The sequence below is a fragment of the Akebia trifoliata genome, chromosome 7 (genome assembly GCF_017979445.1).
Source record: "Akebia trifoliata isolate Shusen 1 chromosome 7, ASM1797944v1, whole genome shotgun sequence".
NCBI classification, from domain to species: domain Eukaryota; kingdom Viridiplantae; phylum Streptophyta; class Magnoliopsida; order Ranunculales; family Lardizabalaceae; genus Akebia; species Akebia trifoliata.
This window is the reverse complement of record NC_141381.1, coordinates 1,585,924-1,601,029: the sequence shown is the minus strand read 5'-3', so window position 1 is coordinate 1,601,029 and position 15,106 is coordinate 1,585,924. Positions and strand designations below refer to the sequence as shown.

Genomic DNA, 15,106 nt, shown 5'->3' with positions numbered 1-15,106 from the left:
GCCCAATATTTAATATGAATCACTTGGATTTGTTGGGTTATGGGTTTTATCTGCAAAACCCAAACCTCAACCATACGAGATCTGTCACAATTAATGGACCTCCAATTTGGATGCGAAGCCCATTTATATCTTTAAGGACTTTATTTTTTATTTATAAAATTTGTAAAAACCTCCTCAAAATTTAGGTGCCTACAAATGCATGTGGTAAATTATACGTAGTTGATGTGGCAAGGTCACAAAACCATAGATCTTTCTCTTCAAGATGCACAAAGAAAAAGATCTGTGGCTCTGTGCACTTGACACATCAGCCACATACAGACATCTTATTGTTTAGCACGTGCATTCACCATTGTTTGTTAGAAATCACCCCGAAGAAACATTGGCAATTTTCAAGTTGTTATTATGGTTCAAAATCCCATTATGTTTAAGGTTGTTTTGGCAGAACATTCCAATTCCGACCGAGACCTAAATGAAACTTTGATTCCGAACATTCAATGTTTCTAGAATGTTTCTTACAGTCTCAAAATGCTTTAGGTCGAAATGTCTCAATTTTTAGTCATGACCCGAACATTCCCTGGGGATAATATTTTAAACCTTGATTATTATAATCAAAACGAGTCCTGCTCCTCAGTTTAATTCTATCTAAAGCCATTCTTTTGTTGGTTCAAGATTGGCCAGAGTTACGATCATGATTCAAAATTCCATTCCACTTAGGAATGTTTCTACAAAACTTTGATTCCAAGCATTCAATGTTTCAGGAATATTTCAAAGTATCTTAAAATATTTCGATTAAGACAATCTCAATTTTTCTCCTGATCAAAACATTTACTTCTTTGACAACGAGATTTTAGAAGTTAGTTATGAAAAATATGGTATAGAAGGAACATAAATCATCAACTAGTTGCTTAAACAACAATCATAACAGGGCTCAATCACTGTGGCACGGGCGCATGGGACCAGCGATGTTCCTCCAACCAGTAGTCTTAATTACAATGCACTCTATGGTGGTCCATCATTTTCAACAAATTATAAAGACGAGTGTATCCTGCATAGAAATTAACACAAATTAATGAAGTCAAATAAACTAAAGGATTATAACAATATCAGTAAATTTACAACTTTTTACAAAAAAACACACTATGGGCTGGGCTTAGAGTGTGGCTTTCTCTGTGGTGACCCCAGGTGTGAATCTCATCCCATTTTACTTAAATGGGCCACACCAAAGCTTTGTATGTAGTTTTTTCAGCTTCAAAAAAAATTTAAAATTAAAAATCTCAAGATGGATCATGTAGATTTGACGTTCAGTTATTTAACCCCAAATCTTTGGGATAAGACTTTGTTGTTGTTGTCCTCGTCTTTTTTCAAGCAATTTTGGGTTAAGAGCTTGAGATCCCAGATGCCACAAGTAACACTTCTGATGATGTATCAGATCCAGTCGACTCCTTGGTTCAGTCTGCTTCGGGGTTCTCATGTTCTCATCAAAGCCGAGACTGTCAAACAACTCACACTCAACTTAGGTGGGTCACAATGTGGCACTCGATACCCTAAAACCTTATTTTTCTAGCTTGCTAAGTATGTTAAAGGTGGGTCTATGTGGACTCTAGAAAGTTGTTTTACGGATCAAGTTGTTTCATGATGTCATGAAATAAATGCATCAATACAAAATTGGAAAAAAACCGACATGGATGCGCATTCGATGCATTATGAAAGACAAACATATAGGTTGTATAGACAGAAATTTCAATCACAAATGATATCAAATTGTACCAAGGTTAATATATAATAGCACTAAACATGACATAAAAACTGGTCTACAAAATTAATTCCGAAAATTTACAAACTCAAAGTTAAAATGATTTTAAAAGAAATTCACAATAGTAGAAGAATGATGCACTGAAAAGTTCAATATCATATACATTATTCGTAGATGGAATGCATGATCAAAATAATAAACTCGAACAACTTTGTTGAATTAGAAAAGGATGCAGTACACAAAGTCCAAATTCTGTTTACCTCGATTGGTCTTTCATCAACCACCAGTTCTGAAAGTCCTGTATTATCCAAACCAAGATAGCTCTTCCCCAAAATCTCTTCACTTGTTTTGGAAAAGTTTTAAGCAGCTTTCAGTCTGGATCTTCTTCGTCGGAAAAGATTCTAAATGTCATGATACAATTCAGAGAAAAAATAAGATGACAATTTTTTCTTTAATGGTAAGAGAATTGTACTAATGAATGAGAGTGCAAAAATAATAATATATTCTGATGTGCAAGGACATGCCAAACACATATTAGCTAACAACTCTGCTTCTTCATTAGCACCTCCATAAGAATGATGTTTATACAAAATTTAGGTCTACAAACAAGTACCAAATCTGAACAACAATGTTAAAGTGTTTTCATTCAAAATAGAATATGAAAAAGAAGAAAAAAAAAATCTGAGGTTTTATTGTTGGATTAAACATTCCAATTCAAGGAGATTAAATTCAAGGGGAATACAGTTTAAAACATTACGATCAACCACGGACTTTTCTTATGATCACATAGCAGTCAAATAGACAACCAAGAATTATGCTTGGGTTGAGCAACTTGACATAAAAAATGACATTGACCACCAACCCCTCTTTCATCATTAAGAATTTTTCCTATGGATAGAGATCACAAGATTTATCAATTTGCAATATCAATTCATAGTTGCATGCTGCTGTAAGAAGATAACAGGACAGATCATTTTGGATCCAACTGGGTTTCCAAAAGAATGACGAAAAAAAGTATTCATTTACCAGCCTGAAGCTCTTCAGAACAACTCTCCTCAAGAAGCTGACATGTCATTTGCATATAAAATAAGTGAAGTTCACCATGACAATGTGATACCACATTTCATTACTTGTTCTGTTAAGTATAACTATCCTCTTACCACTTGTTTTATGTCCTCTGTGTTGCTATCTTAGTACATTCAATTTCTGTTTCATGACCACCCTTTATACATTGTCGTTCTTCTGAATATGTGCTACTGCTAGCTCTTTTTGAATTCATGGCATGCCATGTGCATAGCTGCTGATAGATAAGTCCCCATTGTAGGCTTGACATCCTTCACTCTCACCTCAAGGGTAAGATCATTTTGCACCTTCCTTCACCCTCACTTTGAGAGTAAGGCCATTTTCTCCCTCCTTAATACAACTTTAACAGAAAGACCATTTTGTTCTCCCTCCCTCAAAGAAATGAATGTTCCTAAGCTATTTTGTGCGTCAGCTCTCTTATTGAACCCAAATTTATGGGATAAGGCCTTGTGATGATAACAACTATCAATAAATAAATAAATTGATAATGCTTATGATGATGATGAACTTCATTGAAAAAACTGGCAAAGCCCAAGAAGAATGCAAGATGAAAGAAGCAAGAAAAGAGGATGTGTGAGAGAGCCATTTGGTACATGCAAAATTACACATAATACAGCTCATGCTCAAAAGGATGGATGTCCATTGGGTTGAGGCTTTAATGATGATGATTCAACAATAATGAAAGACCAATAGAAGATCAAGGCCCTTAAAACCCTAGTGTGAAGAGAATTGAAATTTTGAAATATGGTTCAAATTTTTATAGAGCCTTACAAAGCATGGCTGAGGCATCTTGATTTTGGCCAACTCTGGGAAAAAAAAACATTGATTCCCAATCGAGACAATGCCTCGAGAAAAGACTATAAACCTTGCATAGAAATGCTTTGTTTTATTACATTTTCTTGAATAGTTGATGGATAACATAAAGGTGTTTGTTAGGGACGGGGGCGGTTATAATCCATAACCACTGTTGCAAAGCACACCATTATGAAGAATAGAGCCAATTTCATAAGATATAATACTATTTTAGTGTCTCATTGTTCTCCGCATGCCCCCTTAACAAAGGAATGCCAACTGCATGGTGTGAGGAACAAGAAGATCCTAAAGGTTCCTCCACTCATCTTTGTCTATTCACCTATAGTCCTATTGTGGTTTATGGTTGCTCCATCGTATAATCTCAATGACCAGCCTAAGCACATTCAGCATCGTTTGTTGATTCCTGATAATTGTATAATTGTGGATCCCACTCCCTATGCCCTAAAAGTGGCTTATGTCTGACTTGGCTTTTCCACAAGGACCCAAGAAGATTCTAAAGGTTCTACCACTCATCTTTGTAAATTCACCTATAGTCCTATTGTGGTTTATGGTTGTTCCATCATATAATCTCAATGACCAGCCTAAGTATATTTTGTATTGTTTGTTGATTCCTGATGATTGTATAATTGTGGATCCCACTCCCTATGCCCTAAAAAGCGGCTTATGTCTGACTTGGCTTTTCCACAAGGACCTAGCACTAGTGACCATGCTTGTGTTATGCATTCAAATATCTCTTACTCCCTAAAATTTAGTGAAGGCACTGCAAGACCAGCTAGAATCTAGTAGTTATAAGCATGAATCTTGCTAATTTGCAATCTATTATCACATTATAAAAAATGGGCTAGGAAACTACCTGAATTAGACAAGTATGCAAACTCCGGGCAAGACCAGAGAATGAAGGAAAAGGCGCTTCTGAAGGGATTTCTATAAATTTTATTATAATCCACTGTGAAGATGCCCATCTATGTCAGGAACAAAACCCCTTTCCACCATTTCCTCCCTGATTGTCTCATAAGTTATCCGATTTGGGATCAAGCCCTTCTCCAACATCTCATTAAGAAGCCCATTTGATTCTTCTAACTTACCCTTTTGACAAAGGCCCTTGATCAACACATTATACGTGACAACATTTGCCCGTCTGCCTTCCTTCTCCATTCGCCTCCTCACAGTTAAAGCAGCCCGGAGGTTTCCTTCCCGACAAAACCCATCTATCAAAGTATTATATGTCACATGGCTTGGGTTCAGACCCATATCAAACATCTCATTCAAGAGCCTAAATCCCTTTTTCGACATCCCTTCCCTGCACAATGCACCTATCAGAATGTTATAAGTCACGATATCAGCTCTCACACCCTTGTCTCCCATCTCATCCAAAAGCTTACTGGCCCTCTCCATGTTTCCGCCTCTGCAAAAACCCAAAATCAAGCAATTATAAGTTGAGACATCAACGGAGCAGACACGTCTCTCTGCCATCAAACAATGCAACTCAATCGCTTCCTCCATTTTTCCGGCCTTACAATATGCATCAATCAAAGTATTATACGTTATAGTGTTCGAAACCAGACCTCGTTCTTCAATATCATCAAATAACATCTGTGCTTCCTTCAACATCCCCTTCTTGCAAAACCCATTAACAAGTGCATTATACGTAATGACATTAGGCTTCAAATCTTTAGCAAACATCTCGTCTCGCAAACTAAGTGCATCATCAAGCTTGCCATGGTTACAAAGCCCATTTATCAGACAATTATATGTGATCACACTAGGCTTCAAGTCTTTTCGACTCTTAAGCTCCTCAAACAACTTCATAGCTGCGGGAATATTTTCATCCTTGCAATACCCATCAATGAGAATGTTGAAAGTAACCTCATTTGGATTGATTTTCTTTGACACCATTTCCTTAAGAAAGGCATCAGCTTTGTACATCTTCCCAACCCTACCCATCTTGCAATATCCATCAATTAGGGTATTGTAAGTGATTACCGATGGCAAAATTCCCCAAGCTTTCATGTCCTCGATCAGATCCCCAGCTTTGTGCAACCTCCCAAACTTACACAAACCATTAATTACAGTATTAAAAGTAATCAAATTAGGGCTAATTCTCCTCCTAATCGTCTCCTTATACACAGTCTCCACATTTGCAATCTCACTTCTCTTAACCAAAGCATTCAACAACGGATTAATCGATAGAAGAGATAACTTAAATCCATAATCTCTGGCCCTTTCGAAACATTCCACAGCGGAATCAATCTTTGAATTCTTCACATAAGCTAGAACTAACATATCTACGATAATCGAATTAACAACCCTTGACGAAGGAGAAATCGACGTAATTGTGTGGATAACAGAAGAATTTGAATGGATTCCACACTTAACAAGGATATCAAGTTGTGCCCTAATTTCTCCATATTTCCTAGAATTTGCCAACAAATACAAGAGTCTGCAAGTGAACTCAAGATCATAAGAGATCTTAAATTCCTTCTCTGACCATCTGAAATACCTAAGAATGGTCTCTGAATCGATTTCTTCCGATTCAAATAAAAGTTGCAGAAATCTATTAGGGTTTGTTTCTTTAACTATGTTTCTCAAATCACGCCAATGTTGTTTGCTTACCAGCTCAGAAACCCTAGACTTATCAAACAGATCTGTATCCGAATCAAGAGTTGAAACCCTAATCGAAGAAGATGAATCTAGAGTTGAAAATCGAGCTTTTCTGCAAAAAACACTCGCTCTACGTTTCAGAGATCCGAGACGAGACTGTCCGTACATCTTCTTCTTCTACTGCCCTTTCATGGCTTGGTTAATACTTCTACACTTCTGTACACATGCCCCCTTGACTTGGCTTTTGTCCAAAAGACTAAGCTAAACTGACCTAAACGCCCTTGTCTTCAACCTCTAGACAAAGACCCGTGTCGTATGCACCCCATTTATTAATTAAGGAACCCCCAACAAATTGTTTTGAGGATCAGGGCAGCCCAGTTGATCTAAGCAAACTTTTTTTTAATTTTTTTCAGTCGACATGTTCATGTCATCATTGACCAAGTAATGTCAACATGAACATGTCGACATGGCCAAAAAATCTTTTGGAGGCATGCCGACGTGCCTCCTTTAATGTCAATATAGATGGGATGCTTTAATCATGGTAAAACTTAAGTAAAAAACTTACGTTTTCAATAGTTTGTGGGCTTCTTTATTAATACGGTGGGCGCCCTAACCACAGCCCTAGGCAAATACCCCTTGGTTTCTTTCCCCAAATTTTTTTGATCATCAAGTTGTTATTTCTTGAATTATCCAAAGAGTCCAATTCGCCTTACTAAGAAAGGATTTCACCCTCACTAAGGGGCCTTAGGCTCAACTTGTGGCATCCATAATCATGATCCGATGCTTCATGGTTGCTAGAGGACAAAGTTCTATGAACTTTGAAGAAAAAAAATTCAAAAAAAAAAATAATTTTCACTGTTGAATTTTAATCTTAATCTTGGGAGTTATGTGGAAGTTTTCAAAACCTAGATCAAGTCCAAAGGAAACTATTTATTTATTTTTTCTAAGTTTTTCCACGAAAATTTGAGGGTTGTGGTGTTGGACTACACGTGTCAGAGCAAACACAATCATTAGTAAGACTTAAAATCTTTACTAAGTTACTAAGGAAATCTTTACTCACGCACACACGCACACAAATTTTTTATTTTTATTTTTGAGTTTTTTTATCTCGATTTTTCGATGAAATATAGAGACATGTGGTCTTGGATTGCTAATGTTGTAATCCATTTGAGTAAAACGATCATCAATAAGGCTTAAAATCTTTACTAAGTTACTAAGGAAAATGTGTTCTCATAGTATGTCAGGTATTTTAAGTATAATTAAAAAAAAGTTTGTATTAGATATTTATTCTACAATGCTTCAATTTTATTAATTCAGATAAATTTGTGAAATTTTATATATATATATATATATATATATATAGGGGCCGGTTCGTGGGACGTCTCATAAACCAGCTGAGAAACAAATGTGTGGGAGTCGTTGGATATGGGAAAAATAATGGTCTAGATCGCAAGAGACGTCAAGTCATTTAGTTTATAATAAATGTAATGAATTCCGAATACCTCCCTCTAATTTGTTTTAATTGTTTTTTTTTTAATAAAAGAAATAAACTCTCTTCTCTCTCACAGTCACTGTCTCACACAAATGAAAGAAACTCTCATTCCTTATTCTCTTCTCTACTGATCTCATAAGACTCTCGATCCCTCTCTCTCTCGATCTCACAAGACTCCATCATGATACTCTCTCTCTTTATCCAGATCGGTTCAAAGAACGGCCCTTTATAAAATTCCCATCTTCTTCGATTTCTATTGAAACCCATCAAAGTTATATTGTCTCTAACTATCCACTGCGAATGTCATGTCCCTCACCAATTTCTTACATTCTCATTTGATATATTGTTCAACTCATATGGATGTATGGACATAGGTTCTTGAACTTGTAAACCTTCATCTTGATCTCTTGCAACAGACTCGACATTGACCTGTCCATGGGATGATTGGGGAATATATGAATCACTTTCTACCATTTGATTATCCTGATGTTGTGCGGATTTGGTACCAAGTTATTTATTCTGGGCTTCATGTTGTTGACTTTCAATGTTATCACCTGTCATCAGTGGTTAATTATTAACATTTGACTCAGGACCATCTAATTGTGGGTTCTAATTGTGGGTTCTCCTGTGGTATTGAGTTCTCTAACGACCTCTGAATGGGAGAACTGTTGGCAGCATACACATTAGGCAGTTGAGATATGAACTGTTCCTCTATTGCCTGTGCAATGGCAAAAGCTTGATCACTTGCCTGAGGTAAACCATCATTAGTCCACCGACAATCACCTGGCCCTCTCTGCCCCACCAAATTCAAGGGATCCATGCCTGATGAAAAATCAATCAAAGGTGGTGGCGCTGCAGCAACCAAACGGTCACCAAAGAGAGAAGCCAATGCATGTCCAAATGGAAAAATAGGATCATCAAACATATGTAAGTGACTTGCATCAAAATTTCCAACGAGTAGAGCTTCCAAATCTCTGGATGAGTTTCCAGTTGAGGACCACATTGAAACAACTAGATCCCCATATTGGGAGGGTCTTTGGAAGAGTGGATGCTGAAAACCACTTCCATCTAGACTAGATCGCTTAAAAAAAGTCCTATTAGCAGTTTGACGGCGTTGTTCAACTGAAGGCCTTCGAAAATGAAATATTTCATCCCCATTTATCCCCTGAAAGAGATCTGCTGCAACATCAACGAGACCACCTGCAGTTCCCGGTCGTCCAAGAGTCTTGTGAGATCAGTAGAGAAGAGAATGAGGAATGAGAGAGTTGCGTTGATTTGTGTGAGACAGTGACAGTGAGAGAGAGAAGAGAGTTTATTTCTTTTATTAAAAAAAAAAAACAATTAAAACAAATTAGTGGGGGGTATTTGGAATTAATTACCTTTGTTATAAACGAAATGACTTGACGTCTCTTGCGATCTAGACCATTCTTTTTCCCGTATCCAACAACTCCCACGCTTCTGTTTCTTAGCTGGTTTATGAGACGTCTTACGAACTGCCCCCCATATATATATATATATATATATATATATATATAGAACAGCGTTCCTAAGACTCATATTGGGACTCACATTGCGACACACCGTTTTGTCTTATATGGGCAAAAATATTTGGACTGGGCTGATTTTTTGTGAGGATGATCTCTATGGTGAGGAGATCATCCTTGCCAAAAATCAGCTCATTATGAAACTTCTAGACCGTCCAATTTTTGTTGAAAAATTATAGACCGTCCAATATTTGTAAATCAATTTTGATGGGGTTAGAAGTTTTGGAATGGGATGATTTTTTGCCAGGATGATCCCCTCATCATAGAGATCATCCTCACAAAAAATCAGCTCATTCCAAACATTTTTGCCCATATAAGACAAAACGGTGTGTCGCAATGTGAGTCTCAATATGAGTCTTAGGAACGTGACCCATATATATATATATATATATTTAAGAACACACTAATAACCCTATTTTGTTCTTGAGATTTGAATGTTGAAAAATAAATAAATTAAGGAGGTACAAAGTAAAAATGCTATCATTGTCCACAATTAATGATAAATCCTCCATTAATTCATCAAATCTTCAATATGATAAGATCCCTTATTAATTTTATGATTTTTTGAGAAATTTGGAGAACTTTGTCACATGTTTTTTAAGGGACAAGGGTAAGGGATGACATTTTCAAAAATTATTTTGTCAAAGTGATCTCCTCAACCTTAGGGGTAATTTAGAAAGAAGTCCTCCATAGGGATCATTAAATAATTTTTCCTTTTTATAATTTTACAATTCACGTGGCAACAAAATTAGTTTAAAAAGGGATATCAATGGGTCAGTGCCGGTTCGATTCCTAAGGAAGAACCATAACCATTATATCTAATTTGATTCCGATTCTTGTCTATTTCAATTTTGATTCCAAAATAAATGAAATCGAAATCAAAACCATTAAAAAACATGGGTACCTATCTGTTCTGATTCTCAAGTATCAAATGAGAAAAAATATATTTCAAATCATTATAAAAAAAATTATTTCAAAAAATTAACATATTATCTACAAAATTATTAATTTGGTTATAATTTGTTATACAAAAAATATAAGTTAATGATTTTTTTTTTCAAAAATAAAAATTCATCTTATTTAAAAGTAATAAATTTTTAGAAGAGATAGGTCATTTTAAATTCCAATCGATAATTTATATGAAAAATTGAAGAACTTTATACAACATGTATTGATTTTGAAATAAAATAATACCTTAAACCGTCTATTGTATAAAAAATGATAAAATAAGTTGGTTCTAGGTACTCGCTAGATAGAACCTAATAATTGTTTTAGTTCCTATCGGTTTGGTTCCATTTTAGATCCGACTCTAATTGGTTCCAATAAAAAGGCAACTGGATCTGAGGTTTTTTATTCAGATTTCGAATTTCGACTAAATGGGTGCCCATTGACACCACTAAATTGGAGTCCGTACTAGGTAGGATTGTCAACGGATGCTTATCAGTTCGGATACAGTAATATCTGAATCCAAATCCGATTTTTTTTTTTTTTCTGATATCCAAATTCGAATTCGAATCCGACGGATTTTCTAAAACTCTATCCGAATTCAAATCCGATTATCTTATCGGATATCGGATAATATCCCATAAGAATTCGAATAATTTGTATATTAAAAAAAAACATTATTTTTCCTTCTCCAAATGATTTTTAATTATTACAAAAAACTTATTATATAATTTATTATTTATATAATAAATAAATAAAATAAATAATATATATTATATTATTTATATAAAAATTAATAAAATAAAATAATATATATTATATATTATTTTGAATCGGATTTGAAATGTTAATATCTGAATCTGTATCCGAGAAGGATTCGAATTTATAAAACTATTCAAATTCGAGGATATCCAAAATTTTCGGATAATATCCGATTTTTTGAATTCGAATTCGAATCGGGTTCGAATTTTCGGCTATCCGTTGAACTAGGGTGACAATCCTGGCAAACTCACAATACCTCACACGGATTTGGGCCCACAACCTTGTTGGCCCTAAGACCATACAGCCCATTAGGGTTTTTATTTGTAGGTTTTGATTCCGCTACGTTTACTCTTCATTCTCTGCTATTTTTTCTGTTCTTGCGAGAGAGCTTTATTTCGTCTTCGAAGCAACAACTGTTTCCGCGGACTTAGGGCTTGAGAATCAAACAATGGCGGAGAGCAAAGCCGTAACAATCCGAACCAGAAAGTTCATGACTAATAGGCTTCTCTCCAGGAAGCAATTCGTGAGTACTTCTTCGATGTTCGATCTTCTTAAGTGATCAGATCAAAACAAAACCTATTTTTTGTTTCTAATTGAATAATAAAAAACTCTAATTTTTTTCTCTTTAGGTCATCGATGTTCTTCATCCCGGAAGACCAAATGTTTCCAAGGTATATTATGTCCCAGATCTGTTCTGCACTTTATTTTTATCTTATTTTTTGGATTTATATCTTATTATTTGCAATTTTAACTTGTTTTCAAGGCGGAGTTGAAGGAGAAACTCTCGAAGATGTATGAGGTGAAAGATTCTAATTCGATCTTTGTGTTTAAGTTTCGGACGCACTTCGGTGGTGGAAAATCTACAGGTTTCGGTTTGATTTACGACTCTGTTGACAACGCCAAGAAGTATGAGCCCAAGTATAGGCTCATTAGGGTAACAAATCTTATCTCCCATCTACATTGTTTTACAGTACTTTAATCTGTGTTTCCTGGTGTTTATTATTATTATTATTTTGCTTCTTATGATAAATTATAATAATTTACAAGAATTATTAATGTGTTGGAGGAAAATATGGATTTAGTTATAAAAAAAATTATGTTGTTTTTGCACTTAATTGGATTTGCTTGTTGCTGGAATTTTTTTTTCAATTCTCACTGAAGGGGGATTTGAATATTATGGTTTGAACATTTTATCTTACACTTTGAGTTCTAGTTTGAAGCTTTAGCTGGATTATGACATGGAACCTTACAAGTTACAGAAAGATCGTTACTAAATAGCATAGACAACAAAGTTTTACATCATCAGTAGGGTAACTATGGTTATAAATATGTTAGCTGGTTTGTTAGTTCGCTCAGTTCGAATTTGGGTTTGTATCTCGGCGTTCACAAATCTAGAAGGAACCTGGTTCGTAGAGGTAGTTTCATAAAGGGTATTTAGGTCATTTGCATTACTTAGAGAAGATGACCTAGGTCAAGGGTTTCTCTAAATTTGATAAAGGTTGGAGGGAGTTATTATTTTCCAAATAGGTATCTCTAATAGTGACGAAAAAAATAGGTTCTAATAGTGACCAAATGAGAGGGGAGGGGTTATCTCTAATATTAACCAAAATATAGGGGTACATTTGTTCCCTGCTTTCACGAACTACGAGCGAGTTAAACTGCAAACCAGTTCAGAGTTCAGCATGTTTAGGGGAACCAAATTCAGCATTTTTTTCCTCCAATTTTTTTGGAACAATTTGTTGGACAAGGGACCAGGCAATTAAATTGGTGAATCGACACTCTATATATAAGGGTTTGTGTGTTTAATAGTTTTCTGAATTCTTCTATGTTTATTATTATTATATTTTCTGAAAACCTCCCAACTCTGAACGCCATGTCTCACCTACCTACCCTAATATTTTTTTACATCGTTTATTGGTCTTTTTTTTTGCAACTTTGATTCTTTCCCGAGATTCCTTTGTCTTTTTTTCTTTTTCTTCTTCTTCTTCTGCAACTTTGAAATAAACGGTCTTTCATTTTACATTTACAAAATAAGAACCAGGTTTTTTCCCCCTAAAAACCCATTGTCTTGAACCTCCAAAGCAAAACTTTTTGACCTCAAGAGTCTATCTTCCTCAACTTTCAAGTCTCAAGAACAAGATTAGAGTTTTAGGAGGTTGAATATGACGCGTTTTTGGTATCATGATTCAAATTTGGTTTCGTGCCAAGGGGATTAACATCACGATGCATGGCTGTCTTAATTTGGGTATGTGATTTGGAGATGAGTATGCTTCAAGGGCATGAGAGTTGGTATAGGTAATCCTACGTTAGGGGGGTGTCAATGGGCACCCAATCAACTGATAAGTGATGAACTTGGACCTATTATTCCAGTCTGGAGCCTACTTATTTCAGTACTGACACCACTTATATGTGATATGGATTAAAATATTGTAGCATTTTGGAATATAATGCTTGATACATAATTTTTTTTTTTAATATTGCGATATAAAACATACCTGAAATCAAAATTTCAATGAATGTTTTCATTTTGTCTCCAAATGTTTCAGTTATTGGATTGTTTCAGACTATGTTAGAACATGATAAAATCAAATCAGAAATAAAGAACACGTTAGAAATGGCAATTATTTCTAAGGGAACCATAGCCATATAATGGATCCCTATCTTTTCAAACTGATGATATGCCCCTTGAACTTTGACTTATTTAAGAGATTAATCAAAATGACATAAATTTCCCATCTTCAACCTCTAGCTAAAAACCCTTGACTTATTTAGTAAAATTTTCTACTCTCATCTTTAACCTTGAGATTCCATCTCTTTCAACCTCCTTTTTTTTTTATTTTTTTTGGATAAGCTATCCCTTTTGGCCTTCAATCCCTAACAACAAGATAGGATCTGGGGACAAAAATTACAGATTTGTAGATTCCGAGTGATATGTTTGACAAGACAGTTTGATGGGGATATTTCATCTTCTTACCTTACCGTCCTGCATCACAGTTGTGTCATTTTATAACCTAAAATATATTTTGTTTGCAATATTTATCCCTAAAATGTTGATTTTTAAGAATGTTTGGGCATGTTTTGAAAAATTCTCGGGATCTTTCAGATTGTTTCTTCCTTTTTCAGTGAATGTTTTTTCCGTTACATAATTCCAAACCTTGGATATAAGTACAAGATTGAACTATGTATCTGCATTTAAGAAGTCTTTTCAAAAGTTCAATTTTGTTAGTGTCAATTGCTTCATGTGCTTTGGGTGTACTGAGAAAGAGTGAAGACCTTTTGTGTCATATGTATTACTATGTTACAAAACATGGGCTTCTTTTCTGGTTGATCAAGTTGTTCCCTTTTCATCCATGTGATTTGGGTACTGAAATAATCAAATATTGTGGTTTTGGCAGAATGGACTTGATACCAAGGTGGAGAAGTCAAGAAAGCAAATGAAGGAAAGGAAGAATAGGGCTAAGAAGATCCGTGGAGTAAAGAAGGTGGGCTGAGGACCAGTTTATTTTCCTTTGTTTTTGTTCTCTCACCCTCTTATGTAATGCTTTTATTTCAAATGAAAAAAAAAATTGAAAATTTAGGATATTCCCTGACCCATTTCTTTTTGTGCAGACAAAGGCTGGAGATGCTGCCAAGGCTGGGAAGAAGAAATGAGAGATAAGTGGTGCTCTCGTTCCTGTGTTTTCTTGTCTTTGTTTTTATGTTTGTTCGTTTTTGTTTTTGTTTTTTCTTTTGGTTTTCTAGCTTTGTTTTGTTCTTAGTAGGGTGAGAGGGAGGAATGCTATAATTTTTGAGTTATGAACATATTTTGAGCTTATTTATAGTCACTAGTTTATAACTTGTTCCAATCTTTGAGTTACAAGCTTGACATATGAGTGTTTCACGACCTAATCGAAGAAGACTTGAAGCAAATTTAAGAAAGGGAAATTTTATTGACACGCCAATAAAGTCTTAGGGTCCCTCGTATTTTCAGGTGCACCTCTAAAAATTAAGAAACTGTTTTGGGTACTACCATGTTTTTATCGGCACACCTCCCATCCTTTACAATTCCAACAACTTAGGTGAGGAGGGAAGGATGAGAGAGAGTGGATGGTGTTGTGCGTGTGATTCACCAGA

General features: G+C 35.3%; 2 protein-coding genes across 3 annotated transcripts; one reads left to right on the top strand and one right to left on the bottom strand.

The window, feature by feature from the left end:
- Positions 1-689: 689 nt before the first annotated feature.
- Positions 690-7,085, bottom strand: LOC147397907 (Pentatricopeptide repeat (PPR-like) superfamily protein). 2 transcript variants are annotated; one of them, XM_086446979.1, is made up of 3 exons: positions 4,503-7,085; positions 2,014-2,134; positions 690-1,045 (listed from the first exon to the last, which is right to left on the bottom strand). In XM_086446979.1, exon 1 carries the CDS (start codon positions 6,416-6,418, stop codon positions 4,586-4,588), a length of 1,833 nt encoding a protein of 610 aa, XP_086303105.1. In that variant the 5' UTR covers positions 6,419-7,085; the 3' UTR covers positions 690-1,045; positions 2,014-2,134; positions 4,503-4,585. The 2 variants fall into 2 exon arrangements, with proteins under 2 accessions (XP_086303105.1, XP_086303104.1); XM_086446978.1 differs by having other exon boundaries at positions 2,014-2,154; positions 4,503-7,073.
- Positions 7,086-11,330: 4,245 nt separating this feature from the next.
- On the top strand, positions 11,331-14,838 carry LOC147397906 (small ribosomal subunit protein eS24z-like). Its single transcript, XM_086446977.1, has 5 exons — positions 11,331-11,516; positions 11,623-11,664; positions 11,757-11,927; positions 14,389-14,475; positions 14,603-14,838. Exons 1-5 carry the CDS (start codon positions 11,442-11,444, stop codon positions 14,642-14,644), a joined length of 417 nt encoding a protein of 138 aa, XP_086303103.1. The 5' UTR covers positions 11,331-11,441; the 3' UTR covers positions 14,645-14,838.
- The last annotated feature ends 268 nt before the right edge of the window (positions 14,839-15,106 follow it).

What these genes read in the sequence shown, in the direction of transcription:
- LOC147397907 (XM_086446979.1), bottom strand. Translation starts at nt 6,418, where the DNA reads ATGTACGGACAGTCTCGTCTCGGATCTCTGAAACGTAGAGCGAGTGTT.
- LOC147397906 (XM_086446977.1), top strand. Translation starts at nt 11,442, where the DNA reads ATGGCGGAGAGCAAAGCCGTAACAATCCGAACCAGAAAGTTCATGACT. An exon ending in GAAGACCAAATGTTTCCAAG is followed by an intron (nt 11,665 to 11,756) that starts GTATATTATGTC and finishes CTTGTTTTCAAG; the next exon opens with GCGGAGTTGAAGGAGAAACT. An exon ending in CCAAGTATAGGCTCATTAGG is followed by an intron (nt 11,928 to 14,388) that starts GTAACAAATCTT and finishes TGGTTTTGGCAG; the next exon opens with AATGGACTTGATACCAAGGT.